A 21,028-nucleotide genomic window follows, 5' to 3' on the forward strand; every position below is an offset into this window, starting at 1 on the left:
TTGTCGTGTATAATGATCTCCTGGTTCTGCTCATTTCACTTAGCATCAGTTCATGTATTCACCAAGCCTTTCTGAAATCATCCTGTTGGTCATTTCTTATAGAACAATATTTCATAACACTCATAAACCATAATTTTTCAGCCATTTTCCAGTTGATGGGCATCTACTCAATTTCAAGTTTCTTGCCACTACAAAGAGGGCTGCCATAAACATTTTTGCACATATACATCCTTTTTCCTCCTTTATGATATAATCCCAGTAGAAATACTGCTGGGTCAAAGGGTATGCACAGTTTAATACTTTTTGAGCAGTTCCAAATTGCTCTCCAGAATTTTCCCACATCCCCTCTAACATTTATCATTATCTTTTCCTGTCATCTTAGCCAATCCGACAGATGTGTAGTGATATCTCAGAGTTGTATTAATTTGCATTTCTCTGATCAATAGTAATTTGGAGCACCTTTTCATATGACTAAAAATAGTTTCAATTTCTTCATCTGAAAAATGACTGTTTGTATTCTTTGACCATTTATCAATTGGAGAATGGCTTGATTTCTTATAAAATTGAGTCAATTCTCTATATATTTTGGAAATGAGGCCTTTATCAGAACCTTTGAATATAAAAATGTTTTCCCAGTTTACAGCTTCCCTTCTAATCTTGTATGAGTTTTGTTTGTACAAAACCTTTTTAAACTTAATATAATCAAAATGATCTATTTTGTGATCAATAATGATCTCTAGTTTTTCTTTGATCACAAATTCCTTCCTCCTCCACAGGTCTGAGAGGTAAACTATCCTATGTTCTTTTAATTTATTTATAATATCATTCTTTATGCCTAGATCATGAACCCATTTTGACCTTATCTTGGTATACGTGTTAAGTATGGGGCAATGCCTAGTTTCTGCCATACTAGTTTCCAATTTTCCCACATATTGTCAAATAGTGAATTCTTATCCCAAAAGCTGGCATTTTGGGGTATGTCAAACACTAGATTGCTATAGTTATTAACTATTTAGTCCTGTGAGCCTGACCTATTCCACTGATCAACTTGTCTACTTCTTAGCCAGTACCAAATGGTTTTGATGACTGCTGCTTTATAATATAGTTTTAAATCTAGTATAGCTAGGCCACCTTTATTTGTTTTTTTTTTTTTCATTAGTTCCCTTGAAATTCTTGACCTTTTGTTCTTCCAGATGAATTTTATTATTATTTTTTCTAGGTCAAGTACTAACCTTTTTTAACCAGTTTTGTTCTGTCTCTTGCTCTGTCTACTCCTGAGCAGAGGGGGAAAAAAAAGAAGGAAAATGAGAGTTGGGAAGCTCTGCCTCCTTTGTCATCTATTTTTATTATTATTATTATTATTACTCAATCTGAGCAAGGATCCAACCCTTTGTTTTTCTCAATATAACTTAAAATTATCATTCTCAACTATTTTTTTTTTTGCCAACCTCAACTACCAAAGTAGTAGTCATACTTCCTACCAAAATATTTTTCCTTTTTAAAAAAATTTAAATATTTTGGTTTAATCAGCCAATCTTTACCTTCTACTTCAAGTTCTCAATTGAGAACATAAAAAAACCCCTGAATACTAACATATATGGTCAATCAAAATTTTCTCATTGTCAATGTTTGAAAAAAATTTGTTTGATTCAGGATACTAAGTCCTTCATTTCTCCATAAGGAAGGGGACAGCATATTACATAATCAATATTCTAGAGTCCTGGTTGTTCATGATGCTGACTGTTAACTAAATTAATATTTATCAAATTCATATATCATTACTTGTTCATCCACTTCTCCAGTTTATGAATACTCTTTTCAGATTCCCATTCTAACACTTCAAAATAGGCTGTAAATATTTTTGTACAGCTTTAGAGCTTGTTTCGCTTAGAATTAATCCCCTTCCTTTAATCTATTGTCCTACTAATTTTCCCTTCCTTTCTTCTTATTTCCCTGTTAAGTAAAATGTATTTCTAGATATAACTCTGTGTCTATATGTATGTCTGGGTGTATTCGGTGAGGTTCAAGTGTCAACTATTCACCTACCCATTCCTTGTTTGTATAGTTATATATTCTTGTGTACCCTAATTATGAGATAATTTTCCCTAATTTTCCTTTCCTAATACCCTAGTATTTTTTCTTTCTCTCTCTTTCCATTTCTTTCTTATAATCATTAAGATATGATAACCACTTGTAGGGGTCTTGTCTAATTGGACACCCTATGAACCCAGATGGTGATAAGTTTAGAGGAAAAACATGTCATCAACCCATATTTGAATGTTTTTCTTTGAAGCATTTCTTTTGAAGCATTGTTTGTAGATGGAATAATTCTCTTCTTTGTTTTTATCTTGAGCTTCTGTCATCATATTAAATCATTATGGTAGCTTTTTTTTTCATTTGTTTATCCAACCACCTTCCAGCCGACTTCCTGACTTCCTGACTTCAGAATTATTAGGGCTGGATTCTGGCGTGCTTCTGGAGGGATGATATGGACTTTTTGTTGTCTTCTTGAACTACTGAGTTTCTATTATTCCAGAATCTCAGGGACAGGCTGGAGATCTTCAAGTTTTCTCAAAAGTAGTCCCAAAGTGGTTTGATCCAAGGTTTGATCCTGATTGCTGTCCCCAGTCTGAACTCTGCAAGTTTCTGCCCTAGATATGGATCTGTGAAAGAGCAGAGTACTGCTGCATTCTATAACTATTAGCCACCTAGAAAGCTTTATTGGTTCAGTGTGAAAGAACTGTAGGCTCTCCTTGGGTTTAGGTCTACAGAGTCATTGTGCTAATCTCATTGTTAAATGCCTATGAAACCCAGAGAGTATACCAGCATCATGCCAGAAAAGTGAATCACTTCCATTTGAATTGTCTAAGGAAGGTTCTGAAGATCACCTGACTGGATAAGATACCAGACACTGAGGTCCTTTCTCTCTCTCTTATTTTGTTCACTCACTTGTATTCATTCATCAGACGTGTGCTGTGTCTTGCATGTACAACTCAGGGTGTACACAGTACACAATATAACTACGGAAATGAACAAAAAAAAAAGCAGGTTTTAAAACATTACATGATTTGCCAACTCTATCAAAGGATCTCAAACTTTATAAATGATTGAGCAATCAGATATCTCAGTGAGACAATCCACAACCTAGTTTTAGACATCAACATTAAAGTGCAGACTCTCTCCAGAATTCTTAATGATCCCTTGCTCTCCATCTTGATCCTGCTAGACCTCCATAACTGAGGCCCTTTCTTGAACTAAACTGCCAAGCATTCAGACTCTGCTGCAGAAAGCAAACTACAATAGGCTGGCCATTATATTTGAATGCCAAACATACGCTTGTCTAAAAGACTATTTTATGAAGAACTCGCACAAAACAAGCACTCACATGTTGGTCAGAAGAAACAATACAAGAACATTCTGAAGAACTCTGGAACTGATTGTATCACATGTGATATGCTGGTAAAGGACTGACCAGCATGAAGTACCCACATTATTAAAAAAAAAGGCCATGTGCTCTATGAGCAAAACAAAATTGAAGTTGTTCAAAGAAACACAAGATGTACAAAATTAGAGAATCTATCCCAAAATTTCACATGGACTATTTGTGTCTGACCTAGAGTATTCCAGTTCACACTGGTCTGTGGATCAGACACTGTATGACATTATAACTTGACTCTAACACTATGATTTCATTTTGGTCCTCTGAGAATAAAGGGCAACAACTAAAACTCCTGCCTTGGTTATTCCTTTATAGACAGACCAGAAAACCTGAGGGTCTTCTTCTCCAAGACTGATTTTTCTTTTTTTGAGGAGGTAAAAAGAGATCATCTTTTGCCTAATTTCTCACCTAGCTTTAATTATGGATTGGGCATTGTCTCAGTCAAACTGGGACTTGGGAAAGACTTTAGTTTATAAAGGTCAAGGTCTCTGACTAGAACTAGGGCTCATCTCCAGATGTTTTGATCTATATCTTGCCACTGGACCCAGATGGCTCAGGAGAAGAAAGTAAAACTGATGATTTCACATACCCCTTCTTCATTTAAATCCAATTCATTTGCAATCATGACATTACTTTCCCAACAGAACAAAGGACAAACAACAATAATTCAGAACTAAATTGAATACAACCTGCCAGTTGGCACCTGTTCTCATTATGCTGGCCCAGCTTGGCTCTGATAAAGCCCTGAGATGATGTGGAAACTCTTTTTGTACTGGTGCACAGCCTCTTCCTAGGAGTGCTCTGCACAGTGCTGCTTCACTGACCCTGTTTCCAGTATCTCTAGATCTCCCCATTTGTCTCCCTATGCTGAACTGGGCTGGATAAATGACTCACTATAATTCTTTCTCAATTTTCCCTTTAAAAATCAGTTTGATACATTTCCTAAATCTTTTTTTTTGCAGGAGTTTGTGGAGAGTAGCCCGCCTCTGTTCTTTTTGCTCTATCACCATGACTCTGCCCCCTCACCAAAGGTAAATTTACAATCTAATCTGACAGGTGTGGCCTCAAAGGAAGAGAGAAGTGAAAGCTAATAAAATGTGATCTGGACAAAAAAGGCCACACCACACACAAAAAAAGTTAGCTATGACCAGGAGAAGCATTCTTAAAAAAATTAGTGACAAAGCAATCACAAAAGTTAAAATAATGATTATATCAAATTGAGAAATTCTTGCATAAAAAGAATCAATGCAACCAGGACAATATAGAAAAATGCTAAAGATCTTTGCATCAAATATCTCAAGGATCTAATATCCAAGCTAGAACTTCAAAACGGAATCACTTTTTAAAAAGTTCAGCAATACCCTTCAGAACACAACTAGCTAATTGCAACCAACTTTCTAGAACACAGTTGTGAATCTAAAATTAAGGATTCTTTCCTCCTCCTTCCCCCAAAAGGATCATTTAATCTGAAACACCTATTAGAAAATTTATTTTTTCAAATTTTTTAAATTAAACTTATTTCTCTCTGTCCAGACTAAAAGCAACAAATAAGAAGAGAAATTGGGAGCAATTATAGTTTGTATATAAGAAAACAGTTTAATAAAATGACAGAAGATAAAGAAAAACCCACTAAGTTAAAATAGAATACTGTATACATAATGCAATAATTAATATTGCTAATGAAACATTTATCATCAGAAAGTTAAATTACATTCCATACCACTTATTCACAGGTTTAAAAAAGTATAAATACATCTATCCAAGAAAGTAAAAAATTAACAAGAATTTGGCAATAAAAGGGACATATGCTTTAGTCATTTATTCTTTTATGTAGAACATTTCATTTCCTCATTCATGCCAGATAAATGAGGTGACATGGAGCTTACAAATTAAACAAAAGAGATTAGAAAAAAATGAGTTTTATATTACATTATTGTAGAGAATTAAATAACTTAGTAACAATTTCCATGGGCCACACTTTGGAATGTAACACCACCATAATAACTCATTTACATAGCACTATACAGTTTACAAAATTTTTTCCTCACAACTCTGTGATGCAACAATTTGCAAATAAGAAAACTGCAGCTCTGAGAAGCTAAATGAGAGCTAGATGTCTGATTCAAGGCAAGTATTGGGCTAGAATTTGAACCCAAGGCTCTTGACTCCAAGATCAACATACCATGTTGAAGGAGCTTTATTATATTTTCCTTATAATTAATTTACTGTAACATGATGATGATAAGACTTGAACTTGTAAAGGTCTGAGAGTTCTTTAAAGCTTATAGCTTTTCAGTACCACAATTTTAACTGAAACTGTATGTCAAATATAGGCCTTTCTATAGCTAAAACACCAGACTAAAAGCTTATAGAAAAACTTTTAACATTTCCATCAAATTGCCAAACTACTTAAAAATCAAGAAAAGAATGCATTCTTGGCCTCCCCCCCCCAAAAAAAAAACAAAAACAAGTTTGCATTAAAAAGGAAGAAAACATGACAAATTCTTTAAATCAATGTATTGGGAAGTAGGATTCTATTTCTATATTTCCATAACTGATATAATGTAAATTTAGATTTTATATACCTTAAATGATTCTTTGCCTCTGTGTTTTCCCATCTGTAAAATGAGAATAATATTCTATCAATAAAGTATGTACCACAAAGGGAGGAAAAAAGACTTTCAACAATATTCAAAGAATCATTAGAACTTAGATGTTCAACCCCCTTATCTTACATAAGAAAACTTTAAATTATAATCTTAGTATAATAGATTTTTTTAAAATGAAGCATTTATTAAGCTCTCACTATGTTCCAGGCACAGTGTTGAGAACTAGGAATACAAAAAGAAGAAAAAGACAGTCCCTGACCTTAAGGAGCTATTTTAATGAGTAATGTTAATATCTCTTGGAACTAAAACTAAGATAATATAAATGACTGAATGAGATCCATAAGTCTGATCAGGTTTGACCATATCATTCCCCTACTCACATAGCCACAGTGTCTCTCTCTTGCATTTGACACAAAATTTTCATTTTTAAAGCTCTTCACAATCTAGATCCAATTTACCTTTCTAGGATTACCATATAACTCTACTTCATACTTTCTATGGTCCATTTAAATGTCCAATTGATGTTCTCCATTCAAGATATCCCATTTTCCATCTTGTGTCTTTCCACAGGCTGTCCAAATACCACTTTATGAACTCCCTCCTTTTTGCATTCACCTAGTAAAAATCCCTAGCTTCCCTTAAAACTTTGCTCAAATGTTACATCCTATGTATCAAGGATTCTTAATCTAATATCTGTGAATTTGAAAAAATTTCATAATTAATATAAATTATTTCCTTTGTAATGCAATACAATTTATTTTATAATTAGAAGCATTATTCTGAGAAGAATTTCATAGGCTTTACCAGAATGCCAAACATGTATATGTCACAAAAAAAGTTAGTAACATAAAGCCTATCCCAACCCCTACACAGTTGCTAAGGGTCTCCCTTGGGAAATTATGTTGCACATATTTTTGTATTTTTTAAATCTCCCCTCCCACTCTAATCCAACAGACCATCACTTTGAGGACACGAAAGCTATACTGTGTACTTTATAGTTTAACCTTACAAAATCATTTGATTTAGAATACATTGATTAAAGCCTCTGAAGAAGGGAAGCTAGATGGTATAGTGCATAAAATATCAGTCTTGGAGTCAGGAGAACCTGAAATCAAATCTGGCCTCAGACACTTAACACTTAGTAGCTATGTGATGCTAGTCAAGTCACTTAACCCCAATTATCCATAAAAATTTACTAAATAAATTTTTGATTTATCATGAACATTTAAGGGAACTTTTAAAATTTACACAATTCTTAAAAGTATAATTTGTTTAAACCTTACATTGAAATTTATCTTCTTTTTAATGATAAATTGTTATATTCCAGATACTAAGAAGCAAGAATTCTTAACATTGTGTTGTGATCTCTTTGAAAGTCTGGTAAAGGCTATGAAACCCTTCTTAGAATCTTGTTTTATTTTTGAAACCCATAATTAAAATAAATACTAAAATTCAGCTAGAAGTTGATAAAAATAAAGATGAAACTGTTTTTCCTTTCAAGTTCACAGACTTCCTGAAGTCTGGCCATAGATCATATATTTTTTCTTTCCAGTTCCCTTTTTACCTTTACTGATTCTTTTGATTAAGGAACATCCTCTTCCACTATCATATTCTAGTCATGGGTCTTATTCTCATTCAATTATGTGGTCATTTTAATTTAGATAAGCATTATGTTTATTCAATAAAATCTGAGACTAGGGTTATAACTTCAAGTTTTCTCATATATAAATGAAGGGAAATTGCATTATATGATCACTAAGTTTTAAAATTCTAACTTTCTGAATATTAGCTAATAATCCTACATTAAGCAAAAAAGGAATAATGATAGTGACAAAACCAAAATTAAAACAAAGGTCTTCTGGCTCCCAGTCCAGTGTTCAGTTGGATGAAGCCAAGAAAATTTTGTCTTTAAGATGAAGAAAAGGGATGAGTGGTTTTTTTTTCTTTAAGGGCTTACTGAAGTAAGAACACACACAGATTCTAGAAAAATAGTCATGAGGAATTCACCAAATAGCACAGCAACATGTTCTACCTAGTTTTAGATTTGTTATGTAGTTTTTCTTACTACTGAGATGAAAGCTGCCCTTTCTGTCATTTCCACCCACACAAGCAGAACTTCTATGTTGAAGTTGAACCTTCTACATTGAAATAGGAAATGAAAAAAAGTTTTTAAATTCAGTAGAGAAAAGAAGGAAGTTAGACAGACATAGAACTTTTCTTCTTTGTGTGGACAGGGTAGACAAATATTTTAATAGTTCAGTTAAATTTCCATTGTGGGAATAAGACATTGTTACTTGCTGCCTGAACAAAGAGGGCTCTGCTCCTTTTCCTTTTTTTATTTACAATGCAAACTACACTGAATTTTGTACTCTTGTTATAAAGTTGCTTTTAAATGGACAAGAACTAGATAAAACATATTTTACAGGTTAATCTGTGGATAGTAATTCATTGTAACCAAGTGAACAAAATACTAAGGACTACATTTCATGAGACAGAATTCACTTCATGCCTTTCCTTGGTGACAGGATGGATTATAATTGGATTTTTTCTATAAGACTATTACTCCAAAAGGCTTAAAAATACTTTGTTTTCACAACAACCTTGCAAAACAGGGAAAGAATTATCATTTCACTTTGATGATGATATACACTTTAAATTATGTATTATCTCAAGAATACAGTTTCATAGTAGAACCAGGACTGAAACTGCCTAGACATCTTGTCTTTTAGTTCAGTAATAATTCTGCAAAAACCAAAGTTACCAATTAAAAGAATCATAGTACTACCAATTCAAAGTTAAAAGGGAGCTCAACAGTCGCATATAGCCAAAGAAAATCTAGGTCAACCTGTACATAAAAGAAATCCCCCCCAAAAAAATAACACACCAAAATAAATATTCAGCCTCTTCTTGAAGGAGGGATTCCCCAACTACTTCTCAAGGCAGTCTATTCCAGTTTTGGACTCCTCTAATCGATAAAGCTTTCCCTCTATTACTATATAGATTTTTAACACGAGGGTAGATGTTCTTTTTACAACAGAGTGAATTGTTACAGAATACAGCATCATTTTTATTTGTAAAAATCATGAAAGGAAAGTGGCTGAACAGCATCGTATAGGAAAATAAAGAAATACTGTGTTATAAGAATGATCAAGGAAGAATTCAGAGAAACAAAACAATTTATATGAACTGATACAGAGCAAAATAAACAGAATCAAGGCTTTAAGACCCAGATAATACGAAAGAAAACAATGTCAAAAGACTTCAGAATTCTGACCAATCAGTGTCCATATGTGACTCCAGAGCACTGATACTACCTTTTACATCTTTAGTAGAGAACTTGTGCTACAAATGTACAGAATAAGAGAAGCATTCATATCATTTTGCTATATATATGGTTTGACTATATTTCAGGATTCTATTGAGAGGAAGTAAAAGTGATTTTTAAAAAGAATCAATAACATATGTATCAATAACACATATGCAGGGGAAAAGGTATAAGAACTTGAGAAAGTATAGTCAACTTTTCTTTAATTTTCAGTCCAAGTTACTTATTTAGTACATAGAATGGGCTTAGAAAAATTAATAGCTGTCAACTCTTAATCACTTCTGGGAATCTTAACAGGGACCTTTCCCATCTACACAAGTTAACAGGGAATCCATGTTGATTGGATTGGTGAGGAAAGTCCTCAAGGGCACAGGGAGATTCTCTGACAATTGAAAAGGTTTAGTATTTTCACCACTATTTCATAAAACATATTTTTTCCTTGATAAAATATCTGTAGAAAAGAAGAATTTGTATGTGAAAGACATAGCTGATATATTGCTGCATAGGATTTTTGAAGTCTAATGGAAATTACTATCTGATCCAAAACATAAATTAAGCATAAATTGCTTTCTTTTCCAATATCTCCAAATAATTAGCCAGTCTCCAAATGTATATCTATCTTTCAGAACAAGGGTATAAGACAGCATCTAACATCTTTTTGCACACTAAAATTTATGGCCCTATAAACTCATTAATCTTAACTCTGCAAAGCTCAAATTATTTTTAACCAATGTTTTTTGCTAGTTTCTTTAGATCTAGTCTGTTGACAACTGAACTAAAATGAGCAAAAAATGAACCAAACAGGCTAGAAGAAAAAATGCATGGAATAATGATAAGAAATAATGAAGGACGGGGAGGTGGGGAGAGACACAGTAATGGCATGGTAAACATGAATGAACAATTATAAGGGACTAAATAAATGATTTACATTTTAATAAGAGGATATGATATATGTGTTTTTTCTGAACCATATTTATTATCAGGTCTCATAGAGGGAATCTAATCAGAAATTCTGAATGGTTCTATTATATTTTAATGATCTTAAAAGAACAATGGAAAGGGAGGGAAAGAGGAATACACTAGAGAGAAGGAGGTTAGGGAAAATATATCACACAATCAGGGTGTGCAAGTAGAAAAGTTTATTTAAACAAGAAGAAAGGAATAGCAGACTCATGGACAGCACTCCCACCTGACTGGTCAAAGGAGGAGAGAACACACAAAGTTAGGTAAGAGAAATACATTTCTCTCAACATGAAAGTGGGAGGGAAAGAGAAAAAAAAGACAGTTTTGGAAGGAGGGCAGATTATGATAGCGATTAATCCTAAACAAAACAAACTGAAGATATACAAAATATTTATAGCTCTTTTTGTGAAAGCAAAGAATTGGAAACTGAGGGACTGCCTATATTTTGAAGAGTGGCTATAAATATGTAATTGAATTAATACTGTGCTGTAAAAAATTATGAAAGAGATAGTATCAGAGGAATTTGGGAAAATTTATATGAACTGATGTAAAGCAAAGAAAGAATAAAGAAAATGACAACAATACTATAAAGACAATGAACATTTTCGTCCTTGTTTCTGCAGTTCTTAGCATTCAGTAACTAGCAAGTTATATTCTTAATGAATAAACCAGTGTCATACCCCCTTCTCTTCAAAATTTCCCATGTTTCTACTTTTTAAGCTTTGTACAAATGCCCAATTTCTCTTTTTTTTAATTACTTTTTTTATTTTCAATATGAAGTAATCTTTCTCACTTCTAACATTAGCACAATTTTCTTATACCTTTCGATTTTTTGCCTTTTTAAGTCTGGAATTCTTACCATAGATTTCTTTCCACAATACAGCTCTGTCCTACAGTCACATTACCAGTATACTATTTATCAACACATTATACTAGTTTGAAAATTTGTGCTTATAATTCCCTGAATATGATGTTTCTGACTATAATTGTACCCTAAGAGCCTACTGAAATGAGCATTAATTAAATTGCTCTATCATTCCCAGTCCTCAGTGTCTGAAGAACTGCTCAAGGAGGTCTATATCATTTGAAGTCCTACATCAGAGAGTTGTTGTCTGTCCTTCTCACCTCACTCAGGCTGCAGAGCTGTTGTCATTTTCATTTTTTTCTTTGTCATTCCATTCTTCCTACAGTGTCTGCTGTTTGCCATTTCTCTGACTACTGCCTTCTATTTTGGTTTACTGCTCTCTTCTTTTTTCCTTTTTGAATTCTGTCCCTTCTGAAATTATTTTCCGCAGACTTTTATAAACTTGTTTGTACACATGTTGTATGTTCTCATTAGAAAATAATTTTCTTGGGGAAGGAACTGGTTGGTTTTGGTCTTTCCATCACCAGTACCTACAACATGGTACCTTAAACAAAACAGGAGTTAAATAAAGTACTGAACTAGAGTTTAACAGTTACTGCTAATTAGAAATGCCCCTTCTATAACTTTCTCCACATTTCTTAGTTTAATTGTGAAAGAGGCTATTAAAGTCATCACTAACTGATGAGCTGTTTAAAGCTGCTAGACATATGACCTCTAGGCTAATAGCTTTTCTGAGCAATGGTGACATGGCATGCTACACACTTAAATGACCAATTTATGAACTATGTAACAGAAGTTCCTTTTACTTTTTTCTGCTTGGGTAAAATACAATCAAAAATCTAAAAGATTACTTGAAAAAAAATCTGCGTGGCATCTTTCAAAACCATTAAATTAATTGGTGGTCTTGTGACAAATAAAAAGAAGGCAGTTATATATTTAGCAAAATGGATAAACACACGTTACAATACCTTTTAAAGCTTCTGTTTCTATGTCTACTAATGGCTTCCCCACAAGGGCAATCTGATCTACAGCATAGTAGAGTTTTCTAATGATACCATCATAACGACTAGTGATGGTAACAGAAGCTTTATCACTTTGTACTTCACAGATGCTATCAAATTGAGACACAGTATCTCCTTCTTTTACATACCTAAAAGGAAAAACACAAAATTACATAAAACAATTTAAAATATCCTAAAATAAATATGCTATTTGAAATCAGATTGATATGCTATCCCACTTAGTATTCTGTCTCAGAGAGAATAGTTGTTTTGTATATTTTGTATTTTTTTTAAATATAGGGGGTGTGGAGAGAGGGAAAGATGACTTTTAAGTTAAATGGAAATTTTTGTACCTAAATAAAACTTTCAAGATTATTAGATACAACTTTAAAATATAAACAAACTGTCAGATACAAGGTAAAAACAAAAGTAGTTGTCATTTCAGCATAGGCTACATCACAGACTTTTCACACTTTTTCAATATAAGGTTTATAAACATTTGAGTACAAATCTTAGGACTTCATAAATGCTTATTCAAAAATATTTGAATACCTACATTGTTTTTAGACACTGGACTTCTCATTTCTACCTTCTGTGAAGTGAGAATGAATAAAGAGAAATATATGGAGAAATAAAAATTTAATAAAATTAAAAAGTACACAATAGGCAGGGTTTTCAAATTACAATGCCACAAAATGCTATCTTATACCACAAAGCATAATGCTAGATGAGGCAATTATGTGGCACAATGCATAGAATGGCGGACCTGGAGTCAGGAAGACTCATCTTTCTGAGTTCAAATCTGGCCTCCGACACTTACTACCTACCTATGTAATCATCACTTAACCCTATATGCCTCAGTTCCTCAAATATAAAATAAGCTGGAGAAGGAAATGGCAAACCATTTCAGTATCTCTGCCAAGAAAACACCAAATGGGGTCACAAAAAAACTGGACAGAACTGAAACTACTGAACAACATATTGCTTGAATTAGTTATGTACCTTTACAATTGAAAAGACTATTTCCTCCATAACAGAGGCATTAAAACACCAGCTTTGCAGTCAGGAAGAACAGAGTTCAAATCTGACCTCAGTCATTTTTTAATTGTGTGATGCTGAGAAAGTCAGATAATCTGTTTGCCTCAGTTTCATCACATGTAATATGGGGTTAAGAATATCACCTAATTTCCAAAGTTGTCATGAACATCAAATGAGATAATTGTAAAATGCATAGCACAGTGTCTGGCACACAGTAAATTCTACATAAATATTAGTTATCATCATTATTATTATTCATACAAAAAGAACCTTGTTTATGATTATTCAAATGATGATTTTCTTTTATAAGTATTAGTTTGTTTCTTTTATAAGTACTGAACTTTTTCAAGAAAAAGATTTAATCAACTCACCATTCTTTAACTGTCACTTCTGTAATTCCTTCTCCAATGTCTGAGAGTTTAAATTGAATGATCTGTCCATTTACAGCTTCAAAGAAAAGAAACCATCATAAACGAATGTTGTATACATAACACATATATTAACACCTCTCCCTCCCAAAGATTTCAGAATGCTTTCAAGTCTAGGATCTGATTATAGTTTCAAACGATCCCAGAAAATTAGAAAGGGAATAAACCTTTTTTAACCTGTGAAAAGACAGAAAAACTTTATTAATTTGCTTAAGGGTACATAGTAAATTGACAAAAGAACAATTAGAATCATGTATCTTGATTGAAAGCATGGCATTTTTCTTATGTAAGGCCCATCAAACAAATTAATAGTTTCATGGATCAATTAATGGTTTTTATATAACCAAATAAAGGTGATAACATAAGAGCCTTGAAAGGGGAATAATTTGCTAAGGGAAAAATTGTACAAACTGATAGCAAAAGTCTAAAGAAACTTGCCTCTGGCTGCTTTTTATGTGTAGTTTATTTGGAAGATATTATTTACTGTAGTTTTTTTTAAATAGATTTCTTAATCATTATTTGGTCTGGCGCCAACTTTGAGGGGAGCTGAGATGAGCTACAAGTTGGTCTGACCAGAACTTTTTTTCCTTTTCCTTTCATCTCAGCCCCCATGGTCCCATTTACTTTGCCTCTTCAAGAGCCCTCTAACACACCAGGATAGTAGTTCTACTGAAACATAATGGTGGTCCTTTTAGGCTCAGGAAGGCTATTTTATTCCTTTTCATCTGAATATTAAAAAGAGCTAAGTAGAAACTAGTTTCAGAAAATACAGCTGAGTTCTGACAGTAAGCAGGGAAACTGTCCTGAGAGTCTGGGAACAGGGGCGGCATAGGCAAATAAGAATAGAATTTTGTATCCTTTTCACTTAGAATTTGATTCTTTTAAGTCTCAATTAGTATAGTGGTGTTTTTTTTTTTTTTTTTAAATTTAATGCTCTATGACTCTACATTTTAACTCCAAAGCCTAAATAACTGTAATAGGCCTGGGTTAAATCTTGCTCAGAATACTATTATCCAGGTTTGTAGTTTACTATGTAAATGTGAAAAGCGTGCAATGTTCTTCAACTTAAATTGTTATGGATGACTAGGAATTATGCAGCTCCACCCAGACTGAATGTCACTTATGTCTAGAGCCATGCTCATTATTAGTCCTTAGAGTGGAGAAAACTGGACAATAAATACCATCTACACTGGGTCAAGTTTAAAGTCTTTTTTATATAATGTATAATGGTTTTGGCCTTTGTATAAGGAAAATTCCTACTAATTATCATCTTACCCAGAGTCATCACCATGCAGGAAAGGGGTACCATGAAGAGTAGCTGTTGCTCACAGTCATCTTAAGATAGCTAACTTTTATCCATTGTATCCTTAAGCAAAATCTATTCAAGTAAACTAATCATGAGTGTGTTCCACTTCTCAGACTGTGTGAATTCTTAAACTAAAATACTGAAATTTGGTTCCTAAAACTGAACACAATATGCCAGACAGAGTCTGAACAGGGCAGAATATACCAGGACTACTCGTTCTAGAAACCATCTCTCTCTTAACAGTCCAAAAGTAAATTAGGCAGTCAAGTAGCACTTATTTTACACACACACACACACACACACACACACACACACACACACGTGTGTGTGTGTGTGTGTGTGTGTGTATATATATATATATATATATATATATATATATGTTCCCTTACTAAGTACTAAGTGCTAGAGTGCTAGAATATAAAGAAAGGCAAACAAACAACAACAAAAAAAAAAAGATCTTGCCCTCAGTGAGCTCATCCTGTAATGAAGACAAAATGTGAATAATAGGTAGATAATTTGAGAGGGAAAGGCACTAGCAGTAGGGCACCAAAAAAAGACTTCTTATAGAAGATGAGACTTGATCTGAATTTTGAAGGAAACCAGAGAAATAATGAGGTAGAAATGAGAAACTAGAAGGCATGTAAGATAGCCATTTCATAGTCATAAAAAAAAGGAATTGCCACAACATAGCAAAACTGCAAGTAGGCCACTGTAGCTGGATCAGAGAGTATGAAAGAATAAAGAGAAATATAAACATGGAAAGGAAAAAAAGGCAGGTTGTAAAGAACTTTAAAATGACCCAAAAAACCTTTATATTGGATCCTGAAAGTAAAAAGAAAGTTCCTGGCACTCAGTGAATAGATAGGTGAAATGGCAGATCTGTGCTTGAGAAAAATCACCTTAGAAGTTCAGTGGACAAAGTCCTCAACTGAGAAGGGGGAGGAGGTCATGGGAAGACTGAATGAAGAAAGACAAGAATGTGTCCAAGGACTATGCTGAAAATGGGAGAGCAAACCAACTTGGGGGGGGGGGAGATAACACTGGGCTGACTAGATTTTATTATGTAAATCTGTGGTAAGAACCCAAGTGTAAGACTTTACATTTGTCCCTATTAAATTTTGTCCTCATTTTGGAGTGCTAACTTTACTTTTTCATTATGATAGCTATATAAAACCTCATATGGCATCAAAATCTACTGTTTAAGAAGCTGAGGTCTAGAAGAAATTAAAGTGATTTCATATTGGCTTTAGTCATATGAAAAAATGCTCTAAATCACTATTGATTAGAGAAATGCAAATTAAGACAATTCTGAGGTACCACTACACACCTCTTAGATTGGCTAAGATGACAAGAAAAAATAACAATAAATGTTAGAGAGGATGTGGGAAAACTGGGACACTAATACATTATTGGTGGAGTTGTGAACTGATCCAACCATCTGGAAAGCAATTTGGAACTATTCCCAAAGGGCTATCAAATTGTGCATACCCTCTGTTTCAGCAGTGTCTCTCCTGGGTCCGTATACCAAAGAGCTCATAAAAAGGGAAAAGGACTCACGTGTGCAAAAATGTTTGTAGCAGCCCATTTGTAGTGGCAAGGAAATAGAAACTGAGTGAATGCCATTCAGTTAGGGAATGGCAGTAGTATGATTTCAGAAAGGCCTAGAGACACTTGTATGAACTGATGCTAAATGAAGTGAGCAGAAATAAGAGAACATTGTATACATCCCCAACAAGATTACGTGATGATCAACTGTGATGGGTCTGGCTCTTTTCAACAGTGGGATGATTTAGGCCAATTCCAATAGACTTGTAATGAGAGAGCCATCTGCAATCAGAGAGAGAACTATGAGGACTGAATGGGGACCACAACAGAATATTTTTCACCTTTTTGTTGTTTGCTTACTTTTTTTCTCTCAATTTTTCTTTTTGATCTGATTTTTCTTGTGCAGCATGAAAAATGTGGAAAAGAACTGCACATGTTTATATTGGATTATTTGCTGTTTAGGGGGAGGAGGGTGGGAGGAAAATTTGGAATACAAGATTTTACAGGGGTAAAACTATCTTTGCATGTGTTTTGAAAATGAAATGCTATTATTAAATTTATTTTAAAGAAGAAGTTGGGGTCTATAAGCCCTTCCCTTTATTTGTTTCATCCATGTTAAGGAAAGGACCTCATTAGGTCAGGCAAGTTCAAGCCTTTCTTCCTTTCCAGGCCATATTCCTAACTTATTTTCTCTCTCTCCTCTCTCTCTTCCTCTCCCTCCCTCTCTCTTCTTCTCTCTCCTTCTTTCCCTCTCCCTCGCTCTCTCTCTCTTTTTTTTTTTTTGCTGATGCAATTGGGGGTGACTTGGCCCAGGGTCACACAGCTAGGAAGTGTTAAATGTTTAAAACCAAATTTGAACTCAAGTCCTCCTGACATCAAGGCTGGTGCTCTATCCACTGCACCACCTAGCTGCCCCCTAACTTATTTCTCTATTAGGCCCAGCATCCTGAAGTATTCTGGAAGATCCTTCCACTCATGTAACCTCACACAATTAAATTCATAGACCTTGTGGCTCTTTCCTTTCATTTGATCCTTTTCTTCTGGATAGGTGTTTTCCCCCATTAAATTGGAAGCTCCTCTAAGGTCCTTACTTTCCTTTGACTTCTTTTATATCCTTAGTCCAGTGCTTGGCACATAGTTAGAAAGTAATAAATGCTTGGTGATTTGATTTAACTTTTCCAATCTAACCGTTGGCTTGCAACAAGCCAAGTAATAGAAGACAAAGACAAGCTAAATTTGTTATAACACAATTATTAATCTGTAAATCCATAAATTTCCTAACTGCCTATAGTTTGTTCCTTGACATTTCTTTATAAAACAACAAAGAAGCTAAGCTAAATAGTTTATTAGACATATATTCCATAAATAAACAGTGCTCTATTTCAGAGAAGGGATTAAAGAAAAGAAGTGAAAAGGAAAGATCAATATTCCAAGATAATAACCTCTGGGAAGGAAATTCCTCTACTCCCTGGAACAGCAGCAACAAAAGTTATCAGACGCAAATGTTAAAAAGTCTTTTCTTTCAGAATATCCCAGTCTGATTTCATTGCAAGCATTATTTATAATATGATTACAAATGTTATTCAACAATGATAAAGATGGCAAAAAGAAAATTTTCCCTTTGCTAAAGACTACAGAGGAAATAGATAGATACCTCATAATTCTATTTGATCCTCTGAGTAAAAGGTCAGAGAATGGAGGATTTATGTGAAGGCCACCAATCTGCAATATCAAAACAATTTAATTACAAAGAAAGGGAAAGTGTTTTTTTTTTAAGGTATTCTGAACTTGGGGAAAATAATCATATATGATACAAAACTCTCATATATATTATATTTCCTGCTAAAGTCCATACTTACAACTAGTTGTTCTCAATAACCGATGTGGATGATTAAACTTGAAAGAAGAATAACCAAAGAGACATGTATATTTTGGCTTCACAACATGAGCACTGCTGCACATTTGAATAAGATGCATACATCTCTAAAGGAATAAAAAGAAAAAAATTTTTATAAAAATTATGCTGATAAGTTCTTAACTAAATACACACTTTAGCATAAGTTTATTTTAAATTTAAAAAATTTCAATTTAATTTAAATTTAAACAAAGTAAATTTTTAAAATTAAAAATTAAATTAAAATATTAAAAACTAGTAAGTTACATAAAGAATTAGAATGTACAGCAACAGAGCAATAAGAACCAACACTGTAAAATTTTTAATCAATTACTTAGCAGTAATAGCTAATTCAATTTCATTCACATTAGCATATTTTCAAAAGAATTTATATAGATAAGCATTTAAGACTGTCCTAACCAACATAGTTTCATAATTATAATTACAACATAACTAAAACAACACCATAAAAGATCATAAGATAAATTAGCTATTTAAAATGGTGTTCCTAATTCATCCCTCCCTTTTAATATCATTTTAACTAACTGCATTTTTAATACTTTACAAGAAATCAACAATGGCAAAAATGTTTACTATAACACGTTTTTACACCTGGTTCAATGAGGAGATTTAGGTGACCTATTTAATAGTTTCTTCCTTACAATTAGATTTATTCCTTTATTTAATCAACACAACTCTTTAGGTAAGAAAAGTTTGTTTTTATATGTCCTCTATATGATTCAAAATTAGCAAGAAATATTAAGATTCAATGTAATGAATGAAAAAATGAATTATCAGAACTTAAGGAGTATTTGTGAAGTTGAATTAGATAATCTCTAAGGTTTCTTTCAGCTCTAAAAACAATAATTATAGTAGCTTACATTTATACAGTGCTTTTAAGTTTGCAAACCACTCTATTTACATTGTCTTATTTGATAATCAGAACTCTGTAATGTAAGTACTACAGACATTGTTACCCTAATTACAAAAAAAAAAAAAAAAAAAAAAAAAAAAAGGAAGCTGAGACTCAAAAAGGTTGACGTGCCTGACCAAGTCCAAGCAGGTGATTATATCATGATGCCTATGACTTGGTTAAAATGTTTTATTGTTATCCTGATAGATTTTCTTGCTGTAATTTGAAGTTTCAACAATTACTTAATCATAACATTTGAATAGAATCACTGAGTTTTAAAGATAGAAGGTACCTTAAAGATTACCTAGTCAAATGGAAGCTTTTATTGTAGATAATAAAATTAATGAACACTTATTAAGCACCTACCATTCCAGTTACTAAGCTAGACACTCAGGATATAAAGACAAAAAGCCAGAGAGTCCTTTCCACAAAGTATTTATATTTTACTTTGGGAAGTAACATGTATAGATATGAATAAATGCAAAATATATACAAAAACAAGAGGTAATAAAGGGGGAGGAGTTGAAAGCTGAGTAGAGAGAAGGGAATAGGAGGTTCCAACAAGCAAAAAAGATTAAATAATTTATCCAGGTCATGACAACTGATTAGTAGCAGGGCCAGAACTACAACTCAGATCTCTTGATTCCCAGAACAATGTTCTTTTCATTGTTACTCTGTTTTTAATGTAAAGGGCTGGGTTCTATATTCCCTCTCTACCTCCCACATACTTTTACCATGTGAGATATCTTTGGCAATATAAAAGCAAAATATGTAAAAATTGGTATTAATAATTCACAGATCCCCTTGAATCAAATCAAAGTGATAAAATAAGTGCAAAGAAGTCCTTATTAATTTGGAAGGAATGAAATATAGTTCAAATCATTAGACAAAATGAGATGTTACATGGGAATTACTTGGGGCTGGATGCAAAAAATCAGTCACACCCTGTCACACTTGCATAAAACAATAAGCCAGTTTCAGAGTGCTGCCAAGCCTTTGAAAAAGAGAACTGCTGAAGAGAGTGGAGAGGGTGTCTCTGTTTCCCACTCTTCTTCCCTTTATCAGAGGATGACCTTGTGATGTTCAAAAGGTCAGAAGATTTGAACTTCCCATTGGCAAGCATTCTTAATATTGCCCTGGAACAACAGTGGCTAACAGCAAGCATTTGCACTAAGAACCCATGATAACATATTTAAGAAAGGCAACCTCAGTGCCTTTCTAGTGCATCTAGTGGGAGAATGTGACAGAATATGTCACCCTTAACTAAAGAGCCAAGTAACTTTGGCTGGTTAATTGATATTAATTCAATAATCAATTTGAGGGAAGTGGAGAGGGAGAGAGTAGAGGAACACAATTCTGGGGCTTGTACCCAATAAAAAACAGTATCCTTAATTTGCTGAGGGAAAAAGTAATCAGTCACTTTCGGGGGACACACAATTTGCCAATATTGTGTAAGTTGTAAGAATGAATCCAGAGAAAATATCATTTTAAAGGCAAATTTTCCTTATGAATAATCCTGAAGGTTTTTTCAATGCAAAAGTTACCATAACACTTAAAAATAATACTTATATTTCATTATCAAGATACTGGGAAGAAAGTAAACATAAAAGTATAAATGAAAAGAACAATGACAGATATATACTAATTAAAATAATGGCAGATAAATAGACAAAAACATGGTAAAAATTCTTGGATCTCTCAT

At 33.3% G+C, this 21,028-nt stretch overlaps 1 protein-coding gene across 3 annotated transcripts in view; it reads right to left on the bottom strand.

Moving 5' to 3' along the window:
* Nucleotides 1-21,028, bottom strand: part of DBT (dihydrolipoamide branched chain transacylase E2) — a 53,835-nt gene that overhangs the window by 24,323 nt on the left and 8,484 nt on the right. For 2 of the 3 annotated variants that reach the window (XM_031967149.1, XM_031967151.1), the window contains exons 2-5: nt 18,379-18,502; nt 13,612-13,687; nt 12,170-12,351; nt 1,233-1,274 (exon numbers count right to left, since the gene is read on the bottom strand). In XM_031967149.1, coding sequence (XP_031823009.1) covers nt 1,233-1,274; nt 12,170-12,351; nt 13,612-13,687; nt 18,379-18,502 — 424 coding nt within the window. The remainder of the gene's footprint in view (nt 1-1,232; nt 1,275-12,169; nt 12,352-13,611; nt 13,688-18,378; nt 18,503-21,028) is intronic. The other variant, XM_031967150.1, reaches the window with a different exon arrangement.

This window comes from Sarcophilus harrisii, chromosome 4, assembly GCF_902635505.1.
Source record: "Sarcophilus harrisii chromosome 4, mSarHar1.11, whole genome shotgun sequence".
Classification (NCBI taxonomy): domain Eukaryota; kingdom Metazoa; phylum Chordata; class Mammalia; order Dasyuromorphia; family Dasyuridae; genus Sarcophilus; species Sarcophilus harrisii.